At 35.3% G+C, this 22,608-nt stretch overlaps 2 protein-coding genes across 2 annotated transcripts; both read left to right on the top strand.

Annotated features, from left to right (window-relative positions):
• Window positions 1-2,133: 2,133 nt before the first annotated feature.
• Window positions 2,134-5,063, top strand: LOC144434074 (glutaredoxin-2, mitochondrial-like). The gene is made up of 3 exons (XM_078122529.1): window positions 2,134-2,228; window positions 2,940-3,174; window positions 3,868-5,063. Exons 2-3 carry the CDS (start codon window positions 2,950-2,952, stop codon window positions 3,976-3,978), a joined length of 336 nt encoding a protein of 111 aa, XP_077978655.1. The 5' UTR covers window positions 2,134-2,228; window positions 2,940-2,949; the 3' UTR covers window positions 3,979-5,063.
• A 647-nt stretch (window positions 5,064-5,710) lies between these two features.
• On the top strand, window positions 5,711-17,279 carry LOC144434086 (uncharacterized). The gene is made up of 11 exons (XM_078122542.1): window positions 5,711-5,852; window positions 7,251-7,372; window positions 9,522-10,816; window positions 11,363-11,485; window positions 11,841-11,897; window positions 12,143-12,211; window positions 12,731-12,796; window positions 13,046-13,420; window positions 14,001-14,528; window positions 15,425-15,481; window positions 16,359-17,279. The coding sequence occupies exons 3-11, from the start codon at window positions 9,529-9,531 to the stop codon at window positions 17,171-17,173; spliced, it is 3,378 nt and encodes a 1,125-aa protein (XP_077978668.1). The 5' UTR covers window positions 5,711-5,852; window positions 7,251-7,372; window positions 9,522-9,528; the 3' UTR covers window positions 17,174-17,279.
• The last annotated feature ends 5,329 nt before the right edge of the window (window positions 17,280-22,608 follow it).

Genomic DNA, 22,608 nt, shown 5'->3' with positions numbered 1-22,608 from the left:
CCTGTATTCCCACAGTTGCAGTAAGAATACACTCTTCTTGTGTCTGTACGCTAAGTGACTTTGTTCAGAATGGTACGGTTTGTGCTGCGACTGTCTTTGCACTGACAATGTTAGTCTACACACCTGAATCATTCATATCAACTGTATATGGTTCTGTCTGTACACCAACGGCGTCAGTTTTGTGTATGATAGGCACCCGTTTTTGTCTGTGGTTTCGTTTCACATCAAATGTCTTCAACAACTGCTGGTGAAGTTGTTGGTTATAATCAGTCATACTGTTACATGAAAATAAAAATAATTATTGTATTGTAACTCGGGTAATCTGAAATAATCATGTTCATGCCAACGAAATATACAAACTGACAGATACAAAGTACACATGCACATACTCTCACAAATTAAATTGCATAATAACACACAATTCAACATACAACACAACACAGACATGTACGTACATATATTGTACATACGTACGTATGTACTTGCATGCATGTGTGTATACGTATGGCATGCATGCATGCATGCGTTTGTTCATTCATACATGCATACGTACATACATACATACATACATACATACATACATACATACATGCATGCATGCATACACACATACATACATACATACATACATACGTACGTACGTACGTACGTACACATACACACATATGCACAAAAGCAGACACAAAACACTTTTTCATGTGTTCTGTTATTACAACACAAGTATCAATGTCAAATACTAATTCTCACTTTTTGTTTCCCAGATCAACAATATTTCGAGCAATCCAAATGGTTAGGTAAACATGGCTATGAGTCGGCTATTTTGGAAGAACTGGAGAGAGTATTTGAAGGTTACCTATGTACCACCATCATAAACTCAGGATTTGACACTGACATTCGCTGAGTTTTAAATTTAATTCATCAAAATGTTGATACATTGGTTCCTTGTATTCCATCAGAGTTGAACTCAGAAAAGGGTCTTGATATGGTATATGACTGCTACACAGCTAAAATGGAGGCATGGCGAAGTGCCAGGTGTTTAATACAGTTAATACTATTGAGTGATATGAATATCATTACAGGCATAGATGACAGGTCAAAGGTCACACCAACAATGTATGCAGATGGAATAATATGATTTCTATAGTCTGACCACAGGTACGGCAAGCCATTCAGGCCAAAAGTATTATTCTGTTTCTGATGATAAACTTCCTCTTGGAAAATTTTCTTGTTGATGTAAACAGTTCTTCAGCAGTTTACTGAATGACAGTATTGTATTCACTTTATTACTGTATGTTATTTTTGTATGCTTCACCATGCTTGCTATAAGGCATGTTGTTATGCAATTGATTGATTGATTGATTGAATGATGACAATCAATCATTGATTGCAATAATTTTTGTTGACTTCATTGCCTTCTGAATTGTAAAATAAAGGTAATTCATATATCTACAATATTTCAAAAAAAGAGAGTGCACTTCAGACTTCACTGTCATTTATTTTCTATTGTGTTTGTAACTGAAGTATAGACTGAACTAGAGACTGAACTATTTACATATAGTGTGCATTTATTATTACTCAATCATCATAAAAGATGATTGCACAAATTCAGTAAACAAAATTTGTTCATTTAGGACAAAACCCCCTCCCCCCCAAAAAAAAACAAAAACAAAAAACTAATGTTCATAAGTTCAATATCATTTGTATATAATGTAAACCATGATGAAAATTGTAGCAGTCACACGGTGACCAATATCGATGCAATGTAAATACATAGAAAGCACATTAACATCAACAGTAAATTTTGATCAACTTATCAACATTTCGGTTGTAATTACAGAACCTGGCATTGCTGAAGGTGAGAAAGTTTTCTAAATTTGTATCAGATATTTTTTAAAATTTGAGCATATAATACAAATAGGAAGGATAACATAATAAGAACTAAATTTAATGACTTATTTTACGCACTTTCTCGTGCTAATTTTTTTCACCCCAATTTGAAATATTTAAACCCTTCTATGGAGACTAGCTTTGTGATAACCCATGTATGGTCGACCGACGCGAGCTCGACATCTTTCCAGTTCGACAGTATATAGCGCCCCCAAGTGTTCATTCTTCTCACGTACTAATAGGTCAGAGGTTTTGAACTTATTGCAAGACGCCTGAAAGGTTGAGTTGGACGTCGAATCCTGAGAGAACATAGTTGACTCGTTGTTCGAGGCATATTTAAGGTATGTAAGCGATCACTTACATTTTATTTCCCCGTGTAGTAAATGATAAGAATTAATGTTATTACGAACGTTCTTTCTTCCTCACCATTCCACTCGCGATGACGTTGTGCATGCATACAGTTGTATGTTTGTTGTTTTGTCCTTGTAACTGTGTCAGTAATATTCCTACCTCCATGGTCTTGTGAAGTTGGTCAACAGCCTTGACATACTGAGCATGCATTAGCATTGATTAACCCCACACGTGCGCTACCAAAATACCACCACACACACTGGTGTACTGGCATAACATTAACAACCGCAAACCTTTGCAATTTGCTTGCTTGTTGCTCATACAAAATGTACACCATACTTGTCTGTGCTTGTTGCTATGTTGATTTGCACATTTGAATATCGTAGTCTAGTTCCAATTACGATTAGTACGTTTAAGATTTACACTACGTTTATCTTCACTCATCACGTCTTGTCAATGTCGTTACCGGTACCCTCACTACCAAGACTCAGTAGATACATGATGTATTTGTTGCTAGTGTCCGTTCAATTTGCTTACCTATTTAATTTATCTTTTGAATACACACCATCTTTGACACTGAGTCCTTATATTTATGTTTATTGTACTGCCATGTACTTTCCACACAATATATGTTTCCTGTACATTTAACTTTGAGAAACCTTACCTGATATCATTATCACTTCTTTTTTTCTAAATTATAGAGTAATCAAAATGGGTGACGAAGTTGATATGAGTTCTCCTGAAGCCATATTCATCCAAAACATGATACATGATAAGTGTGTAGTGGTCTTCTCTAAAACTTACTGTATGTATAGTCAGCTGGCTAAGGAAGTGTTTGATGAACTGCAAGCTAAGTATGAAGTGGTGGAACTTGATCAACGAGATGACGGTGAAACACTGCAGGATATATTGGGTAAAATGACAGGTGAAAACACTGTAAGTATAACATATTGACTAGTACTGAGATCCTTTCAAATGACAACACCAAATCTGAAATACCTCTATTCCCTTTGAACGTGAAGGATCAAAAATGTCGAATCGGTGTTATTTAGGGAGGGAATAATAATGATTATATAAAAAGTATGAACTGATTGATTTAATTCACAAAATACGGCCTTTATTTTCTGTTGTATCTGACATCTTGAAAGAACAAAAAACATCCACTCAAACCCTGATGTCCACTGTTTTGTTTTCTTTTTGCACCAAGATATTAGTAGATGTGTTGTTGAAACAGCAAGCAGAGATGTACACTCTAATATACATTCAATGAAGTAGTGCTGCTAATAGGGAACTTGCAATCCAGACTGAGCATGCTCAGACGCAAAGGACCATGGGATTATCTGTGGTTATCATAATACCTAATCTGGCGCTACCAATAAAATAAACCTCCCACAATGATGAGGGTGACTATGAATTGTGGTTAAAAACAATGTAACATTATTGTTTACAATACTATTTGATATGTATTTATTATCACATTTCCATGATGAAACATTCAACATGGCGGGTTTGCAAGTTCCCTATTAAGGAGCTCTAACCAAATATGGGTTGTAAAATGAAACCCTTTTATCCCAATTGGGTTTTCTTGTTAGGTCATTTTTGAAAATCTATTTGTTTACTTTGTTACAGGTTCCAAGAGTGTTTGTCAAAGGGAAGTGCATAGGAGGAGGAACAGAAACAGATGATTTGTACAGATCAGGCAAATTAGAGCCAATGCTGAGAGAATGTGGAGCCATATAGTCTACATAAATGTCGTCTGCTAAGACACCCAGAGTGGTGGCTCATACATAATGTCTTCCTGATTCTTCCCTTAACGATTGGTCAATGCCTTCATTCATAACTGTCAGTCAAAATATAACGACCATATTGGGGTACAACTAGGTGTGAAATTAAAATCGTCTGTAAACTTTATTAGATATATCTGCACATCACATTGTAGATCTTCCCAGGGTCATCATCATTTGCTTAGTGTCGCATAAATTTTTGCATGTCAATCTCTTAATAAAGGCGTCCAATTTGAATAGTCATAAATTATGTATAACTTACAGTAAATGTACTGTTGAGGGTCAATCCAGAAACGTCGGCTATTTTCCTCTTTTTTTTGAATGAGCACATTTTATCATAATAAGGTTTTATTGATGTAAATATTGTTGGAAGTTCAGGGTACCCAGAACACACAGAATTGGTGTACATACTGTTGGCAGTTCAGGGTACCAAGAACACAGGGAATTGATGTACATAATGTTGGAAGTTCAGGGTATCAAGAACACACAGAATTGATGTAAATATTGTTGGAAGTTCAGGGTACAAAGAACACACAGAATTGATGTAAATAATGCTGGAAGTTCAGGGTACCAAGAACACACAGAATTGGTGTACATACTGTTGGCAGTTCAGGGTACACAGAACACAGGGAATTGATGTACATAATGTTGGAAGTTCAGGGTATCAAGAACACAGAGAATTGATGAACATAATGTTGGAAGTTCAGGGTACACAGAACACACAGAATTGGTGTACATAATGTTGGAAGTTCAGGGTACACAGAACACAGAGAAAATTTTGCCAAATATTAGTCTTCTTTCACTATGAGATCTAGAGTGACCATATTTTTTAGTGCGTATGTAATGATTGTGTTTATATTATTTATGTAGTGAGATTTGCATATATGTTTTAATGAAATGTCAAATGAGTATCCAAAAGACAAAGTTATATTCATTTTCAATAACATGGGCAATAAATGACATACACAGGTTATAACGACCAAGCTGCTTAGGGACACTTTTAGTCGTAGATAATAAATATTTGGTGTATTTGTAGTAATTTCTGTGGACTTCTTTGCTTACTTAATTGTGAAATAAAAGAGCAATTTTGTTTCACATACTATAGTGTACTTCAATCCTTTATGTCTGTGTATAGAAACGTTACAAGTATATACTATGTAATCTTGTTGGACTATGTATTGACTGTAAGACTCGTTATCACTTCCTTGTTGTAACCAAAGTGTATGACACGAAGTACCCACCGTCTACTAAAATAAAAAAATATGTCCCTATTTTCTGTCAGTGTGACCACTTTAACTTTTACATAATGTGGTTAAAATTAAACTTATTTATGTCTAAAATGACTGCCTAATACTGGGTTGTCGATTTTTTTAAAAACTAAGAGGCTGAACTCCCCAAGTTCTTTATAGTTTCAAACAAGGAACATGCTCACTGTATATGGAGACATTTGGAGTGATTTTCATGACTTCTATATCGATCAATCGGTCGACCTATTGAACAACCAACCAACCTACTGAGCAATTAATTTAAATATTGGATAGAATGATGTTTTAAAGTCTATCGTAATTTCGAAAAGTAAATCATGCAAAGATACAATGCTCCATCATTCTATAACTACAGAGATTTAGATAATTTATTCATGTCACATACAGAACTTGAGCATATTTTGTCACATGATTGCCATACCGTGCCGTGCTTTACAACAACCCTAGTGTGTAGTTTCCAACCTCAACATTTCAAAAGTGTTTTAGTGAGAGATTAACCAGTACATCAAGTGAGAGGTAATGCACGTGGACAACAGATTTGACAACTGTGACGATATACTCAAAGGTGAGATACATTTTCTGGAGACATTTTAATGCAAAATTCAACAAAACTACAAACCATTCATGTTGGCATTTAAGATTTGTAAAACATTCTGTTCATGGAAACAAAATCAGGAAATCTCGGAAACTCACTGACCACAGTAACTGTGATGTGTTTATCTTTTTGCTATTAATCACTAGTCTTACTATGAACATATTGAAACACTGCGGTGTGGCTTTCCAACAAAATGGCGTCTCTTCTACCCAAGGATTGCAAGCCGTTGTTACTTGGGTCAAATGTCACACCAGTGTGTATTGAATTACTAACAATTAATAATAAAACGTCGTACATATATCAAATAAAACTCGCTGTGTTGCACTTCAATCGATGTGTAAAAATTACAAATTATTTTTGACTCATTGAATGCATACAACTTTCTTCAAAACACATGAATTAAGTAATGAATTCAACAAACACAGGTTCTTGATATTTATCATGTATTGCACGTACTATTTGTCTACCAACCTCATCAACATTGAATAGAGGGACGTGTGCAAAAGAGATGCCCTGGGCAAATCAGTACCACTGTCTTGAATTTAGGGACTTAATTTTAGACACCAATCATATTTATCATAGTTGGAGAAACATTCACAAACCGGAGTGCCCTGGTAAATTTACAATTAGTAATTTTAATTGAGGACTTTAGCCTGCTTACTTTCAATCATCTTCATTAATAAGAAATATGAATGTCATCAGTTCTAGTTGTCTTCATGTGTGACGTGATATTACTTTGTTTGTACAGTCACCGAACCATTCAAAATCTAGTCTTTGGGAGTTGTGGCCTCAGCTATGCCAATTAGATCAAAACACAGGAACTAAGTAATATAGTGCCTCCACGTTATATAAGACTAAATATCAAATCATAATTGGTTATTAAAAGGGTTACATATTTCCATTGATACAACTTTACATATGCACTGCTGGCTGCAACTGAACTTCTACTTTTCATTAGACAACCAACAATATTTCCACTGAAAACTGTTAAATTATCAATAATTAGACACTGTACATGTCAATCAGAGATCTATTTTAGCTGTAAGTAGAGTAGAATAGTGATAAAATGGAATTGTGTATAATTGGTGACGCTGATTTTTTTGGGGTAAACCCAAACTTCGGACAATTCGATTGAATATATTACATCATGCTATGTGTACTGCTACACAAATATGTCTACCCACAGATGACCCAGTGTACAATATTATTGCAATTAATTAGTCATATCTAACACAACAGTTCAAAATATTCAAGTTTTAATTGAGTTTGAACAATTGAAACCGACACAAGTTTGTCAGTTGATACACTGCATCAGTGCTCATCTATAATACCACGTGACTTACTATATTCCACTCTGACCTGTTGTAGATATCCCATAACCTTACTGGCGTCTTTACCAGCCTGTTTTAATTCGATGCATCCTCTATAAGACGTTGACAGACACTATCAAGAGTACCGTTGTAGCATTTATGCATCGGTTTAATTGAAAGGTAAGACATTTTGTATGATAACGTTGAAAAAAACTTTATCTTTAAAAGCAACCGACTGAACGCGTGTTGTCGTTCGTTTCGCCCCCCCCCTCCCCTAAACGAACGTTCACAAGTGCGACATCAAACGTCCATATATGTGATGAAACGCTGTGTGTGACAGATTAGTCGGACATATTATCAGTAAATACAAAGGTATGGTTCTCTCATCTTAGCTCACGATTTGGAACACAGTCAACAAGACCATAATGTTTCGTTGGGTTGATTAAACTCAATTGTATTGAATGAATTATTATCTTGTCATCAAAATCAAATAGACATGTTTCAATATTCCGTTTCTTTCAAGCTTGTATGTTGTATTTTTTCTTTCTTTTTAAAATGTCTGCCAGATCAGAGCTTGTGTTGACGTGTAGGCATGACGACAGTACTAGTGACGTTACGACCCAACGCTTTGATGAATGTGTGACAGCTAGCTAGCGTGTACAGCGGTAGCTGTGTTTTCAACAAGTATATATCTGAAGTAATAGCAAATAATAGTGCTTGTTTCTTAAATCATTTGAATGACAAAACAAGTATTCAATAAGTTGTCGCAACCTTACATCTTTCATGACCTCTCATGACGTCAGACCATTCCAGACCAGGCCATACTTGTCCTTAATAGTGAAAGTTCAATACACCTATGTAGGCAGTTTTGTTGACAACATTGGCATCGCTTCTTGTTTCGAGCTATGCAAACTTTCACATAAATGTGAAATGTTGTTGTAAACAAACAAATAATTCAGCATTATCACATATTTCCGTCTAAATTTTGCAAAGTAACGTACCCATGGGCATGTCACACAAAAGAGGCAGTCATTCAACAGACACCCTATTCATTTCAGCAAGGTCTGGTGAGATATCGATGTGAACAAAAGAAACATCCTGGGCAAATCTATAGCAGACATTTGTATCGAGGGGCCTCTAATAGGCTCTTTTTTCACCCCTGTTGTTATTGATCATAATGCCTTCATGCATACTATCACAACTCATTTCAAAAACGCTTTCCTACAGATTCTAAAGAGGAACGTGATCATCACACAGGTGCGACAATTAAGTATGAATCCAAATATTTTCAATTTTTAAACTGTTATTTTTTTCAATAATGGCAGCTTTTGGCTTCGAACCACCACTACTACTAGCCAAAGCAATGTCATCAAAATACATTTTGATATGTGCTGGGTCACAGGACAAAGACAGTAACGATTTACATTCTACAAGAATAATGGGAGTCGAGTATTAATGGCATGATATATTTAACGTACAGTAGGTTACAGTATCACGTGACTGAAATACTTCGCTCAAGTAATGTATCACTGCAACTTTAACAGCGTTTTTACCAGTCTCATTACGACATGCCACTCCCCCCCCCCGCAAAAATGTTTAATCAACTAAACCGGGGAAACACTTGACGCAATTATACCAAATAATACCAGCATTCTAAAAATTGGCAATTTCATGACAAAATGAAGTAACTCTTTCACCTTGCATGGTTTGCTCTAGCTTCCATGTTTGTTACTAGTATCGACAATCTAAACCCATTTGTACTAAGAGAATTTTAATTATGTCAATGCTGGTTGAGTCTACATTTACGTTTTTCTGCGTTCATGAGTGGCACACCTTCTTTGCTACTGAGGTCAGAGATCATTTGCAGATGAATGGACTTAAAATCTGCAACAAACGACACCTAGATAGCTCGATTGTCGCATACGTCTAAAAGTACTGTATTACGTGTCGTTGATTTCTGATATTCCCAGTCTGTTAATTAATTAGCTAACTGATTAATACGGTTTCTTCTCATAAATTCACCATAGTGGTAGTAGTAGGAAAAGCGAATGCCTGTAAATACATCAATGTGATGGCAGCAGTGGGATCAAGTCCTTCTAATTGATTCTCTCCATGTTCAAGTCAAAGAGCATGTTAACCCAATGTTTTACAATTATTTGGACGGGATAGCGTAATATTTTAAAGAAGGGAAAGTGGAGCGGGTCACTTTAAAAAAAAGGAATAGATAGAGATGGTCACATTTGATTCCCCCCAACTCAAAACCAATGCAATTTACTAATTTGCTCCCTGATGTTGTATGATGACTCTTTCCTATTTTTCATTCTGTTAGGTCAAATATGGATGACAAACCAGCCAATCAACGTCCAGCTGTTCTGATCATAAGTGACAGGTGGGGATCACCATTCCAGAATGGGACCCCTGCTGTTGTAAGGCTCCTTGCTTATCTCTTTAATAAAGTTGGTCTCTCAGTCTTTTGCACAGTCTTAAAGATGACCGACGAAGAATATGCAGATGCTAAAAGGAAAAATGTTGAGCTTATTCCCCCCTATCTAAAAGGCCGCCTCAAACGTAGGAAGCCAGATATACAGTGGCTCCTTGCATTTAAGGCATACTTTCCGAGATTGTTCAGAATAGATAATGTAGAGATATGTGTAGGATTTTCGTTCGTATCCTCTGATATTGCGCGTGAAATCATAAATGAAGTGGTCCCTGTGGCAAAATATTACATAGCGAATATTTGGCCATCTGATGTTCGTCATCCTGTAGTTGGATGTGATAGGGATGAATTGCAAGAAATGCTTGTTAATTTAGAAGATGATTGTAAGGATGCAAACGCGTTAATTTCTCTCGATGAAACCACATTCGAAGATTTTAAACAGAGATTTGGTGATCTTGCAGCGAAGCACTTTCAAGTTTCTCTTGCAGCAGATAATGTATATTTAGGATTCACACAACCGGCAGTTCGCACCAAAGATCAAAGATGCCAAATTTTATCATTTCTTGAGGAATATGATTTAGAGGAAATGCACAGTCATCGTAAACTAGCAAAAGCCATCAATAAAGTGGCTGGAAATTTGCATACTATGCATCTTGAGCCTCCAAGGTGGAAAATTCTTAGCATTCCAGAAGCTAAGGAATCTCACTATAAGAGAAAGCTAAATCCACATCCACACCTCAAGGTAATTCCATCTTCTATGCCCGCTGTGAAATACATGGAGCGGGAAATCCGTTGTTCCCATCTTATCCTCATTCCAGGAGAACCTGGAATGAATTCCATTCAGCTAATGCTGTATGCTATGGCAATAGGTATTCCATTTCTGGTTTCCATGCATTCCCCCTGTCATGACTTGATCAGGAAACACTTTCCAGACCATGAATATTGTTTTGTGGTTGACATGGAAGACGATGATAAGTTTAAAGACCGTATATCATTGATTCTCCGAAAGCCAGAGGTGTACTTCAAGTTGGCACTTGAAGTAAAAGACCGCCTTGCAACGACAGTAATTCCATCCATGAGGGAAATGAATGGCACTTTTATGGACAAAGTGAAACAAGATCTACAAGATGAAAAGTCTTCTCAAAGTACAGCAAATCTACCAGTGATAGACAGGCCTGCTACTCCTGGTAAGATTACGAAATATGTTAAATATTTGTGACATTTGCATACATGTTTAGTCTTGATCAATTCTCATTCTAAAAGTTATAAGAAAGAGACTCATGAGTGTCAAATAATGTATGGTTGATGGTGAAATAATCATAGGCTATCATACACTGGCAATGGGCTTATATATGTGGGACACCATTGAACTCTTTGAGGCCAGTGCAAAGACTAGCATGGCTCTAGGTGAATATATTTTTCTTTCAGTCACAATGCAAGTTTATCAAATTGAACCATTAATACCTTTTAGCAACCTTATTGAGTAGGTTTTTTTCTTGTATTCAAATGAAAATAATTTTTGCAAACCTAAATTAGTGTAGTTGTTCTGCTGACAGCATGACAACTACATATCCAGTAAGTTGCTTTGTCGATACATCAGTTGAATCCCAAAATCTAATCTACAGCTCCCGCGTGTACTCTGCATTCACCAAACAGAACAAGTTTCCCTTTTTTTTCAGTTAAACGATCATCACATGTAATGCAGCTTTTCCTTCTTTCTGTCTATGTGATAGATGACAACCCATCAGGAAATAAGGCAGAAGGAGCAGCCGCCGACTCGCTATCTGACAGAAAAGACGGCCCTCAGTCTCATTTACATGAGAGTGTATCAGAACATGAAGAGACTAAAGCTGCTGGTAAGATTCAGTTGCCTAAATTCACTTCACAAATTGTGTAGACAGGTTAGGGTTTGGATTTCCATTTCAATGTGATATAATACTGTCTATAGTTATAATGTAACAAAAATTCCCCACCATGTGTAGGCCTATACTGTAGTATATTCTATAAATATCAACGTCATCTTTAATGATAATTATTGTTCCTTAACATAATAACCTTTTAAATAATGTATACCTAATATATAAGGATATCTAAGGCTGGCGCTCATGTTTCTTTATTTACAAAATATATCTTGAGTATAAATACTTGACATGGACTACTTGGTGTAGTTACTATAGACGTATCATACTCCCTTTTGTATTGTGTCTCCAGCATTACGTCTTGATGATGCCATTCCTACAACAACCAATCATGAAAGTACAAGTACAGGTAAATATATGACTATAATAATATTGAATGTTTAGTTTTATCTGACAATTCCTCAAATGAAGTAGTGAATCCTCATAACAGGATATGTGTACTGGCAGTGTTTATTTAGTCAATAGACTTACTAAGAATTAATGGAGAGTGAATAGAACCAAAAAATAATATTCTATGAAGAAGTCCAAACAAATCGGAAACTGTTTAACAAAAATAGATGTCAATATCTTGGTTTTTAACTTCTTGAGTTACAGATGCTAGCCTGAAGGGAAATTTTAGTAACCAGTCTACTGTGGATCAAGATAAACCACATATTAACCCAGCTATGAAAACAGTTTCCTGTTTAGTATTTCTTGATAACATTGTGGTTTGGTATAAGTGTGTGTATTCTGAACAATCAATGTTGGTTTCTATTATAAAATCATATTATAAATTAAGAGGACATAAAATTAAGGATAAGATGCAGCTTCATGACTATATTTATCAAAACAAATGCTGCGTTCACTCTGGACCTTTGTTTTATTGTTTAAATATAGGTGAACCCTACTTAATTGACGCGTTATAAATTTTCGTCACATGTTACAAGAAGGAATGTAAAATGTTACATCAAGCATGTAAATGTCCATAAATGTTGTCAATTTACATTAGTTGTAGTATAAATAACTAATGCCGCGAATGTTTCAAACTACAAAAGTATTCAGATTTGACATGGTTCAATATATACAAAATATAACATGACTTACACAGTGTCACTATACTGGTACATTGCAATTTGACAAATGTGTCATATTGTAGGAATGCTGTCCTTGTGATAACTGATATTCCTCCTTTTCTTTCACTAGGTAATGTAGCAGCCTGTGCCAAAGGCAGTCTTACAACCACAAGTAAGGAAGAGAACAGATTGTCAGGTACAGATACACTTTTAAAAAAACCCTACTAAGTAAAATTTCCAAGTTGTTATGTATTATAACAACAAATAGAAATAATTACCCTGTGCAGTGTCAGGTTCTTGAAGAAGAAGATTTCAACAATTTCTTATTGACTTTCAGCTGTAACATTATCCTATCCAATTATCTTGCTGCAAGTGATTCACAACTTGCATACAGGAATATCTATAGTATACAGATACATTGTTCTTTAATTTCTATTTCATAAAGGGCACATGCATCTTCATGTAAATGCTGTTGGTGGTATTCCAAAGGAAGGTGTGTCTATCACAGAAGTAGAACAAGCATATTTCCAAAGCCATGAAGTTCAGGAGGAACTTCCCGAGCATATTAACAACATTCATCCAGACCTGCATGTGGATAATGTTGGTGGCAATAGTGTTTGGTATTCCATTGCGTGTGAGTCTTTAGATGCCTTGGAATGTCTATGGAAGGAATATGAAGCCCTGAATCTGAACAAACTGGTAACATCTACAACCATTACAGAGAAAACACTGAAAGAAATTGGTGCCATGTACTTCTCTATACAGACTACACTGGACATCGAAGAATATGAACAGTGTAGGAAAGAATTAATTGAAACAGGTAATCAAATACTGTAATGTGTTTCTAATATGATTTACTGATTTCTGAAAATTCTGAACTAACATCTAAGTAATAGGATTTCCTTACATAGCTAATAAACTTCTGGAACTTAAAGATACTTTACTGAAACCCATGTATTATCAATTCTTGGTACTATTTCTGTTATCAGACCAGTAGTGTTTAATTTAGTACTTTTCTGGGGAATGATGTGGATGAGTAGACACATTATCACTATTCCTCAGATTTACAAATAAAAGTCTTATATGAAAAATACAATTCACAATTCCAAAGAAAGTTTTTTCTGAGGAAATCCCACATTATTTTAATTAATGTTTTATTCTGTGGATCATTTACCAATTCTTGGACTTGTGTACCTGCATTTCCTGATAGCTAGCTGAACTCAAATATAGCACGCTGAGATACTTAATTAGCTGATAGCTAAATATTAATTACACATTCACCAATGTCCATATACAATTGTGGAATTTTACATCATAACTTTCCATGTCATATTCAGTGACATTTTGCCTCTTTGAAGCATTTGTACATTTCTAACTTTACCATTTTTATTGGTCTACAGGTGAAATTTCTGTTACAGTATCAACAACATCTGATGTGGATGACAATGAGGAAAGCACGCAAAGAGAAACTGAGCTTACTAAAGAAAATAGTGCGCTTCGACTAGAGACTAGTAAACTAAAAACCACTGTCAATTCCTTAGAGAAAAAAATGATACAGTATGAAGCTAGAATTCAGTTTCTTAACGAAAATGCAGATTTACTAAAAGTAGATCAGGCCACCCTGCAAGCACGTGTTAAAGGGAAAGATATTGAAATAGAATTGTTGAGAAAGAATCTAGAGGAAAAGGAAAAGGAGAAGAAAGTAATGATAGATAGAATACTGAAATTAAGTGATGAAAATTCTAAATTGAAAGAATCTTCTCGAGAGGGAGGAGATGCATCCGTTTCAGAGGAAAACTGCCAACTCAAGGAGGAAGTCGCCAGACAAGTCGCCAGTCTTAAAGAAAAGGTTGAGGACCTTGAAAAGAAGAATATTAATAAGCAGGAAGAGATTGAAAGACTTGAAATGGAAGTGGACAAAATCAAAGGTTAGTAGTAAGGATAGAATTAATTTCTTTCAAATGATATTGTATTCAATTTATGTCAGTATTGTCTAACAGCATTTAGTCTAGAAGATAAACATAGTGGTTCTTAATATGGTGGAAGTGGTTGCAATTACTGAAATATAGACTTTCATGTATTTCTTCCACAAGTTGTTTTATTAGCAAAATTGCAGTGAGTATCCACTGATGAATTTTAATAAACTGGTGCAGAGAGACATAATAAGCCAATCATAATAACTGTAAGTAGATATTGATAGATAAGACCATGTGGAAAGTGCAAATATAGGTTGATGCTATGAAATTACTGAATGAAAGCTGAAGGCAATAGTTGCTATTATGTAATATAATACTGCCCATATGTTGCCAGATATTAAAATGTGTTTAAAACACATGACTGTGTAATTGTTCTGCTTTAAGCTCTACTTGCATTTACCTATGACTTTAATATGTGATCGCTCAGATTTCTTCTCAATGTCTGCTCCTATTGCATACTAAATTGTGTACGTAGCAACTTTGGCAGCAAAATTTCAAAGTTCTTCTTCAGTATAAAATCTTTAAGATGAAACTCTAGGATCTTGGTATATGTTTCTACAACCAATCAGCATGCTTCTTTCAAAATCATTCAAAGAGACTCCGCATGTGTTGACTTTCACGTGTTGTGTAAGGGTTTTTCGTTTGCTTGCTTTTCTCTCTCTCTCTCTCTCTCTCTCTCTCTCTCTCTCTCTCTCTCTCTCTCTCTCTCTCTCTCTCTCTCTCTCTCTCTCTCTCTCTCTCTCTCTCAATTTCTCAAGTATGCACAACTGCCAACGTAACACTCATCCTGATTGGCTACTCGAAAGAGTGAGATCCTTGAGATTCAAACGAGATTGTCTATTACACAGGGTCAGATATGGGATCACCTGGAACAAAACAAGTGTCACAACACGATGGAAATAAAGGTAAATAAAGACATCTAGCCGCTTTCATCACATCAGATTTTAATCAGAATGATGCATAGTGTGATATACATAACTGTTTTGTGATTTCATGGACAGAGTGTGTCCTGTATCCACAGTATACACAAGGAGTTGTGTGATTTCATTGACAGTATTAATATATACACACAGAATGCTGTGTGATTTCAAGTACAGTGTGATATACACAGTGTGGTGTGATATCATGCATGTACATCTTCATAGTAACATTTTTTTGTCGTGGTAATAAAAAAAATAAATACTGTTCTGTATTCCACTTTATACTACTTCTTTCCAAGAAATCTTAAAATTAGAACTTTCTTTCTCACTAGCGACTGGAAATATATATTTTTTTAAATGCAAAAATAAATTCTGAATTGCAGAGGAAAATTGTTATAATTTGTGTAATGGTATTCAATAAATGTATGGGAAAATAAATTTTGACCAGTACTCTACATGATATTACTGCTTTTCAACAAAGTTCAATCTCACTTGAAACAGGCAATATACCTAACAGAATATTTGAACAAAATGTGAAATATGTTGCCATGTTTTTATGTATTCATAAGCAACATCAACTCTATGTTTTGAGTGGTTTTAGAAATCACATAAATATAGTGCAATTTAGAAGTTGACAATATGTACTCAAATATTACATGGAATTGCTTGGTTTTCATTCATTTTACAAAATAAAGTTGAAGAAAACAGTGCATGTATCACATTGCAGGATTGCTACATGTTCCCATGGCAAAAACAATTGATCATTATAATTTTAATTAGAATTCCCACAAATTGAATATTCTAACTTGAAAGATGTATTGCATAAATAGAGTAGTCTATCTGACCATTGTTTACGTTACAGGTCAGTGGAAAATAACCATGGAACTTGATGGTGAAAGTGGTCCAGTAAAGTTCAAACAAGTGCAAGGAGTGACCACAAATCCCCTTGGTCAAGTTGTCATGGCAGATGAAGGCAACAATAGTGTACTCACCTTGAAATCAACTTATGAAGTTGACTCTGAGATTAGATTTGATGGTCACTTTCCTAATGAATTCAAACCATATGATGTTGCCGTGACAACAAGTAATACATATTTCATGACAGATTCTGGTAATGACCAAGTCGTCATGTTTGACAAATCTTATAAAACTACTCAAACATTTTGTCAAAATGATGACATTAAACCAAGAGCAATTGCTTTACTGGATGAAGGATTTGTTGTTACTGATGACAAAGGTCATAGAGTGGTCAAGTATGACATGAATGGTGAAAGTTTAGCAGAGGCTGGCGGTCATGTCCAACCAAGTCTACTCTATGACCCTCGGTTTGTTGTGGTCAATAGTGATAACAATGTTATTGTTTCTGACTTGGGCAGAAGTGTTGGAGATGGTAGCATCAAAGTGTTTGGTAAACAATTACAATATCTGTTCACAATGTGTAGTGATGTGTCTCCCTATGGGCTAAGTGTAGATTTATGGGACAATGTTTATAACATTCAGTCACTTAGGGGGTCGTCTAGGGGGTTCATTGTGAAATATACAAAGAATGGAGAAGAAGTTGAAGTATTTAGAGATTACCGAAACTGGGGTAGTTACATTGCTGTTGTTAAGTATGGACAACCTAGGATTATAGTTTCACACCCAGAAGACAACCGTGTCAGAGTTTACACCAAATAAAGAAATCTACTTTACACTACAGTGTACATTTTACAAGAAATAAAAAGAGAATTTTATTGAATATATATAGGTTAACAAAGAGATGTTAGGTCACCAACACTTTGATGCTGTAAACAATATTGTCTTCACAAAAATATTTTCTAGTTTTCATATTTTGAGATTTTTTGTGAATAAAACAGACACTTAATATGTGTAGCTATTTTTCGTGATGTTTATTAATATATTTGGAGAATGTTTGAGAATATTTGGATTTTCATAGGTTGAAAGTTGTGACGTCATCATTTGCATTTACCGCGTCTATACGATACGACAGCCATTACCATTAGACTGATCAAGTACATGTGTATTTACACACTTTCTGGTAAAAAATGTACTACCGCATGACTAGTCGCGAGAGGGCGCTATAACACTTTCAGTATGATCCGGCACTAATTGCGTAGGACCGGCCACACATCGGTGTTGTAGTTGTGCGTCGGCATTCTTAAAATAAATAAATACATACACAAATAAAATGAATAAATAGATAAACAAACAAATAATAAATATACAGACAGACCAACCAACCAACCAACCAAACAAACAAACAAACTAACTAACAAATAAATAAATAGGAGTACGGATGGATGGATTATATTCTATACTTTTATTTATTTATTTATTTAGTTAGTTAGTTAGTTTTTTTTTGAGCAACTACAACGCCAGCCGGAATTCGAAGTGGGTACGACTGTCATTTTGATATCTCAATAAAGTTATCAAAATGTAAAGTACCCGTTATTTTTGAATTAATAGTGAACAGAACAAAACGATTTTGTGGTTTGCTTATGTTACACAGTTCTTTTCGTACTAGTAACTGTCCCGATAGATGATATAGAACTTGTACAACCATATAAAACCATATTTTAACACTTGGCCACATGTACAAGTACACTGTATTTTGTTTTAATTTTAGTGCATTGAGACTTTTAGATTTTTTTTCCGCTTCCCGTTGATATTGTTGACCGTCTGTTGCTGCGTATACCGTAATTGTTTGTCTGAGTATCCCGAAAGGATGTGCACGCAGGTATCGCGACGTTGGAACAAACAAGTTCACAAAATTCATGATCAGCCGATGTACACTGTTAACGTTCTAAACCAGGTTAGTGAATCAAGTCCTGCGAATGGTTGTGTAGTAAGGTTTCCATCGGTTGCATTATAGACAAAGTAACGTGGTATTGTGTACATAGTAGATATTAGGTAGCCCGTCACTGTGACGTATGATACACCAAATAAGGAGGCCACGTCATTTAGTACTAATGAGCTATTACACTGAGAGTCGAGTGTCATTTTGGTTGTCGAGTCGCCATGTTTTTTTAATTCTAATTCTCAGTCAGATTTGGAACTCCGACAATTTTCAATTATCACTATGCGCTATCCTAGATGCGAGAAATTTGAGAGAATATTGTTTTAGCAGACTTTTTGGCTTCTGTTGTTTGATAATCTCTTCCAACAGGCCCTGGTTTAACCTGTCTATTTCTTTACGTTGTATCTGGATATATTGTGGTAGATATACTACCAGGAGATCCAGAAACCGTTTGCTCGTGTAATCGGTCAGTTCCCGCCACTTTTTCATTAGTTGATTGTGTGGTCTTGGCTCAGGAATGTTCGGAGTCCCATTACCCCCTCATACAATGGGTTTATCATTTGGGAATATGAGTACTGATTTGGTCTTAACAACAATGCTCTCACAAAACTTAATGTAACAAGAAATGTTATCTACTAGTCCTTGTGAGTTGGAACACTTTTGCTTAAATATATCCCAGTCAGTTATTTCAAAACAGTTTTTCAGTTCTTCGATACATTCCTGTGACCAAATCTGAATAGTTTTTAACCTTTGCCTATATTTCGGAAGAAGATGCACTACATTGCACTACTGAGCGCCCAATAGGTGGTTTCCCAATCGATCTATACGCGTTGGCAATATTTCCGTAACATAAGTCAATAGTTCTATCAAGACGTGTAGGTACGACGACGTATTGATGAAGGTTAGGTAGATGAGGAGTCAGATCACACTGATTGAAGTCACCAACAATAAAGACATGGTTCTCAGGGGATTCCGTTACTACTTCGAATTCATTGTACGCATCAGATAATTTTTCAGCGGCTGTTAGGACCAGGTATACATACACCATCATAATTGTTACTTTTGAGAACTCGCGTGGCAAGTAAAATGATCGAAACGACACAGTTAATATAGTTCGTAGTCATGGGTGCAGACTTGTTACAGTGATCTTCATCAATTATTTCGTTGAGGACCTCACGACACTGTATACCTAAAAGTGATTTTCAAGAAATGGTTATACATCTTAGACTTAGTTACACCTTGTAGTTAAGAACTCGTATTTCGTAATGTTTATAACGGTTTTAATAGCAGTGTGAACGAATCTGAGTTTTCATTTAAAATAATGATTGGGGAAAGTGACCTTACTTCACTGAATATTGAGGTCTACACACACACACACACACACACACACACACACACACACACACACACACACACACACACACACACACATATATATATATATATATATATATATATATATATATATATATATATATATATATATATATATATATATATATATATATATATATATATATATATATATATATATAGGAAGTCAGTGGTAAGATTTGTCCGTAGTACAGTGCTCGATACGTCTGCACGCAGAGCGGAGTATATGTTGAGGGTACAAGAAAATCAAGTCGGGTTTTTCGTCTCTACAAGCCTGTTGATGTACATCAACATCTCCTGACGAGTGATTTACTCACGAAACAGGCTTGTAGAGACGAAAAACCCGACTTGATTTTCTTCTACCCTCAACATATATATATATATATATATATATATATATATATATATATATATATATATATATATATATATATATATATATAAAGTATGTGTCATTTTCATGATGAGTCGAAGTCATCTTAAATATATCGTTAGAACTATATTACTTTTTTTCGTATTCGATCACTCATATACGTTCAGCGTTTGATATTAAAATGCACTTACTTTGACCTTTCATATTAAGTTTGACTTTCATGTACATGCTTTACAATCTAATGAGTATTTACTCCGCCACCAGCAGTCGCCAGAACCATGGGCGTATCAAACATCACTCATCCAATTGACCATCAATCTGTTGTTATACGCTTTACTGTTCTCAAGGGTTATACTTTCTCAACAATTATAATACAGGTTAAAGTGGCCATATGGATAAGAATTGAATATTTAATCCGGATTTTTAATTTATAAAACAATTTTATCATGGCGTCCTACTTGAAAAATCAATGTGAAAGAACATACATGTATGCCAAGTGCTTGTTTTTAACTCGATAAATTGCAAAAGGTTGATAAATGTGTAAAATGTTTGTTATTGTACGTACTGTAACAATAGAAACCTTTTTTACACATGATTGGGCCTTTTTTGCAATGTATTGGGTTACAAACACAGACGTGGTCTGTGATGTTTCCCTTTGATTTTTCAAGTAGGACGCCTTGATAAATTAATTTTATAAATTAAACTCCAAATTACATATCCAATCCTCATGCATATGGCCGCTTTAATATTTTATTTTAAAAACCCGGCAATTGGTCGTCTTGTTTGCAAATATAACCCTATGATCTTATAAGCTATAGGTAGATCAAGTTACACAGTAGTCCAGCTGTTGTCAGTCAGCTTGATGGCGGACTCCATACAACGACTATAGTTGTTAGCATCCACATTGTACGATGATAAACACAGTGTACCATCGTCGACGAATTCATCACTGGTAACTGATAGGGGTGTCGAATTGTGATATGTAGCAGTACAGATGGTAATATGACGTTGTCCTAATACGGCTATCCTCCAAGCCAGACATGTAGAAATTACAGTTAGAGAAAGCAATATTATAACTTTGATAATTTTGTCTTTACGTCATGCTGCTGTTTATTGAAATATTACAACGTGTATGACGTATTTTCAGGTAAGTCAAATTATTTATTTATATGGTGGGCTCGGTAATTTTCTAAAGATGCCGTACGCAATTTACACCTTTCCCCTAAAATGTCCACAAACGTACAACTTGGATACACTAGAGTCATAATATAAGTCAACGGTAAGACATTGTGTCTTGTGTCAATGTTATGATGCTAACGCTATAATGTGTGAGCCGAGGCTATAGCATTATGTATTAAAACCTCATCAATGCTGATAAGATACGTGTTTTCATTCATACCATTTCAATTTAACGAAATAAGTTCACGAAAGTTCATTTAGAAACTGAACTGTAAGTATAACTTTCGTGAGTTTTGTGCTGTGATTTGCTCCCCAGCGCGATTTTATATTTATACAGACATATACAAACAAACATAAGTAAACACAATCACACATTTCTACTGAAACACTCTCAGATCTGGCTTGCGACTATGTGAAACGATCACTGGGCTATGTTGAATTGTTATGGCAAAGTCGCAAGGAATTTTACAAAGGTACACTTGGTGAACGACTACTTTTGAAACTTAATTTGGTTCCAAAAAAATAACTGTCAAATAAAGAGCAAAATATTTCAAGCTCTCTGTTCAGTTTATCAAAATTTTCATGACTACAATAATTTGCTAATCAATCGCCATCTTTTTATCGTAAAGTCTGCTCGTTCCCGTAGCGCATGTTGGATATGTACAGAGCAGCTTATTAGCTGTCTCTCAATCAATTGTGTATGCATCATCAGTACCAAGTAAACCACTATACTGGTATATCGATATTATATTTGGAATGGACTCAAATACATTGAATTCACATGAATTATTCAGAAATTATCAATAAATACTCATAAATAATCTTGAAACAAAGTGCGAACTGTAGTCTAGCTGCAAATGTACTGACGTTTGCCACCGCAAGAGGACGACGCACCCGGGTTCGTTGAAAGGTTATAGGTTAATAATTAATAATAGTATATGTGATAGATGTCCGTCTCTAGGGGGCGCTCTTAGCTATCACAATGCGAGACGCAGGTACGTATAGACTGTATATGGAAGGTTGTACAGGTAGGTACAGGTTATCTTTCAAAATTCAATACCGGAAGTGTATAACATTAGTCATTAACACGGGAAAGTACTTAGTTTCATTCATTCAATTTTGTTCTCTGTACTGTTACCTTTCCTATAAATAGATAATATTTGTTACACTTTCTCTGAATATTAAGTTTAAGGTGTAATACTATATTTAAATGAAACAGATCCATGTGTAGGGCATAGGAGTGCAAACGTAATGAGTAGAACAGTCCTGATAAATAAGTTGACTGTACGTACGGCATGTTGTACTGTGCGACAAATGCGACTATGTTCGATAGCATTATTTAAGCATTGTAACTTTCAGCCAATGAGCGCTACTGATTCAGTCACGTGA

Source organism: Glandiceps talaboti, chromosome 4 (genome assembly GCF_964340395.1).
Source record: "Glandiceps talaboti chromosome 4, keGlaTala1.1, whole genome shotgun sequence".
Classification (NCBI taxonomy): Eukaryota; Metazoa; Hemichordata; class Enteropneusta; family Spengelidae; genus Glandiceps; species Glandiceps talaboti.
Note: the sequence above shows the minus strand (reverse complement) of the source record. Positions and strands in the feature narration are given on the sequence as shown.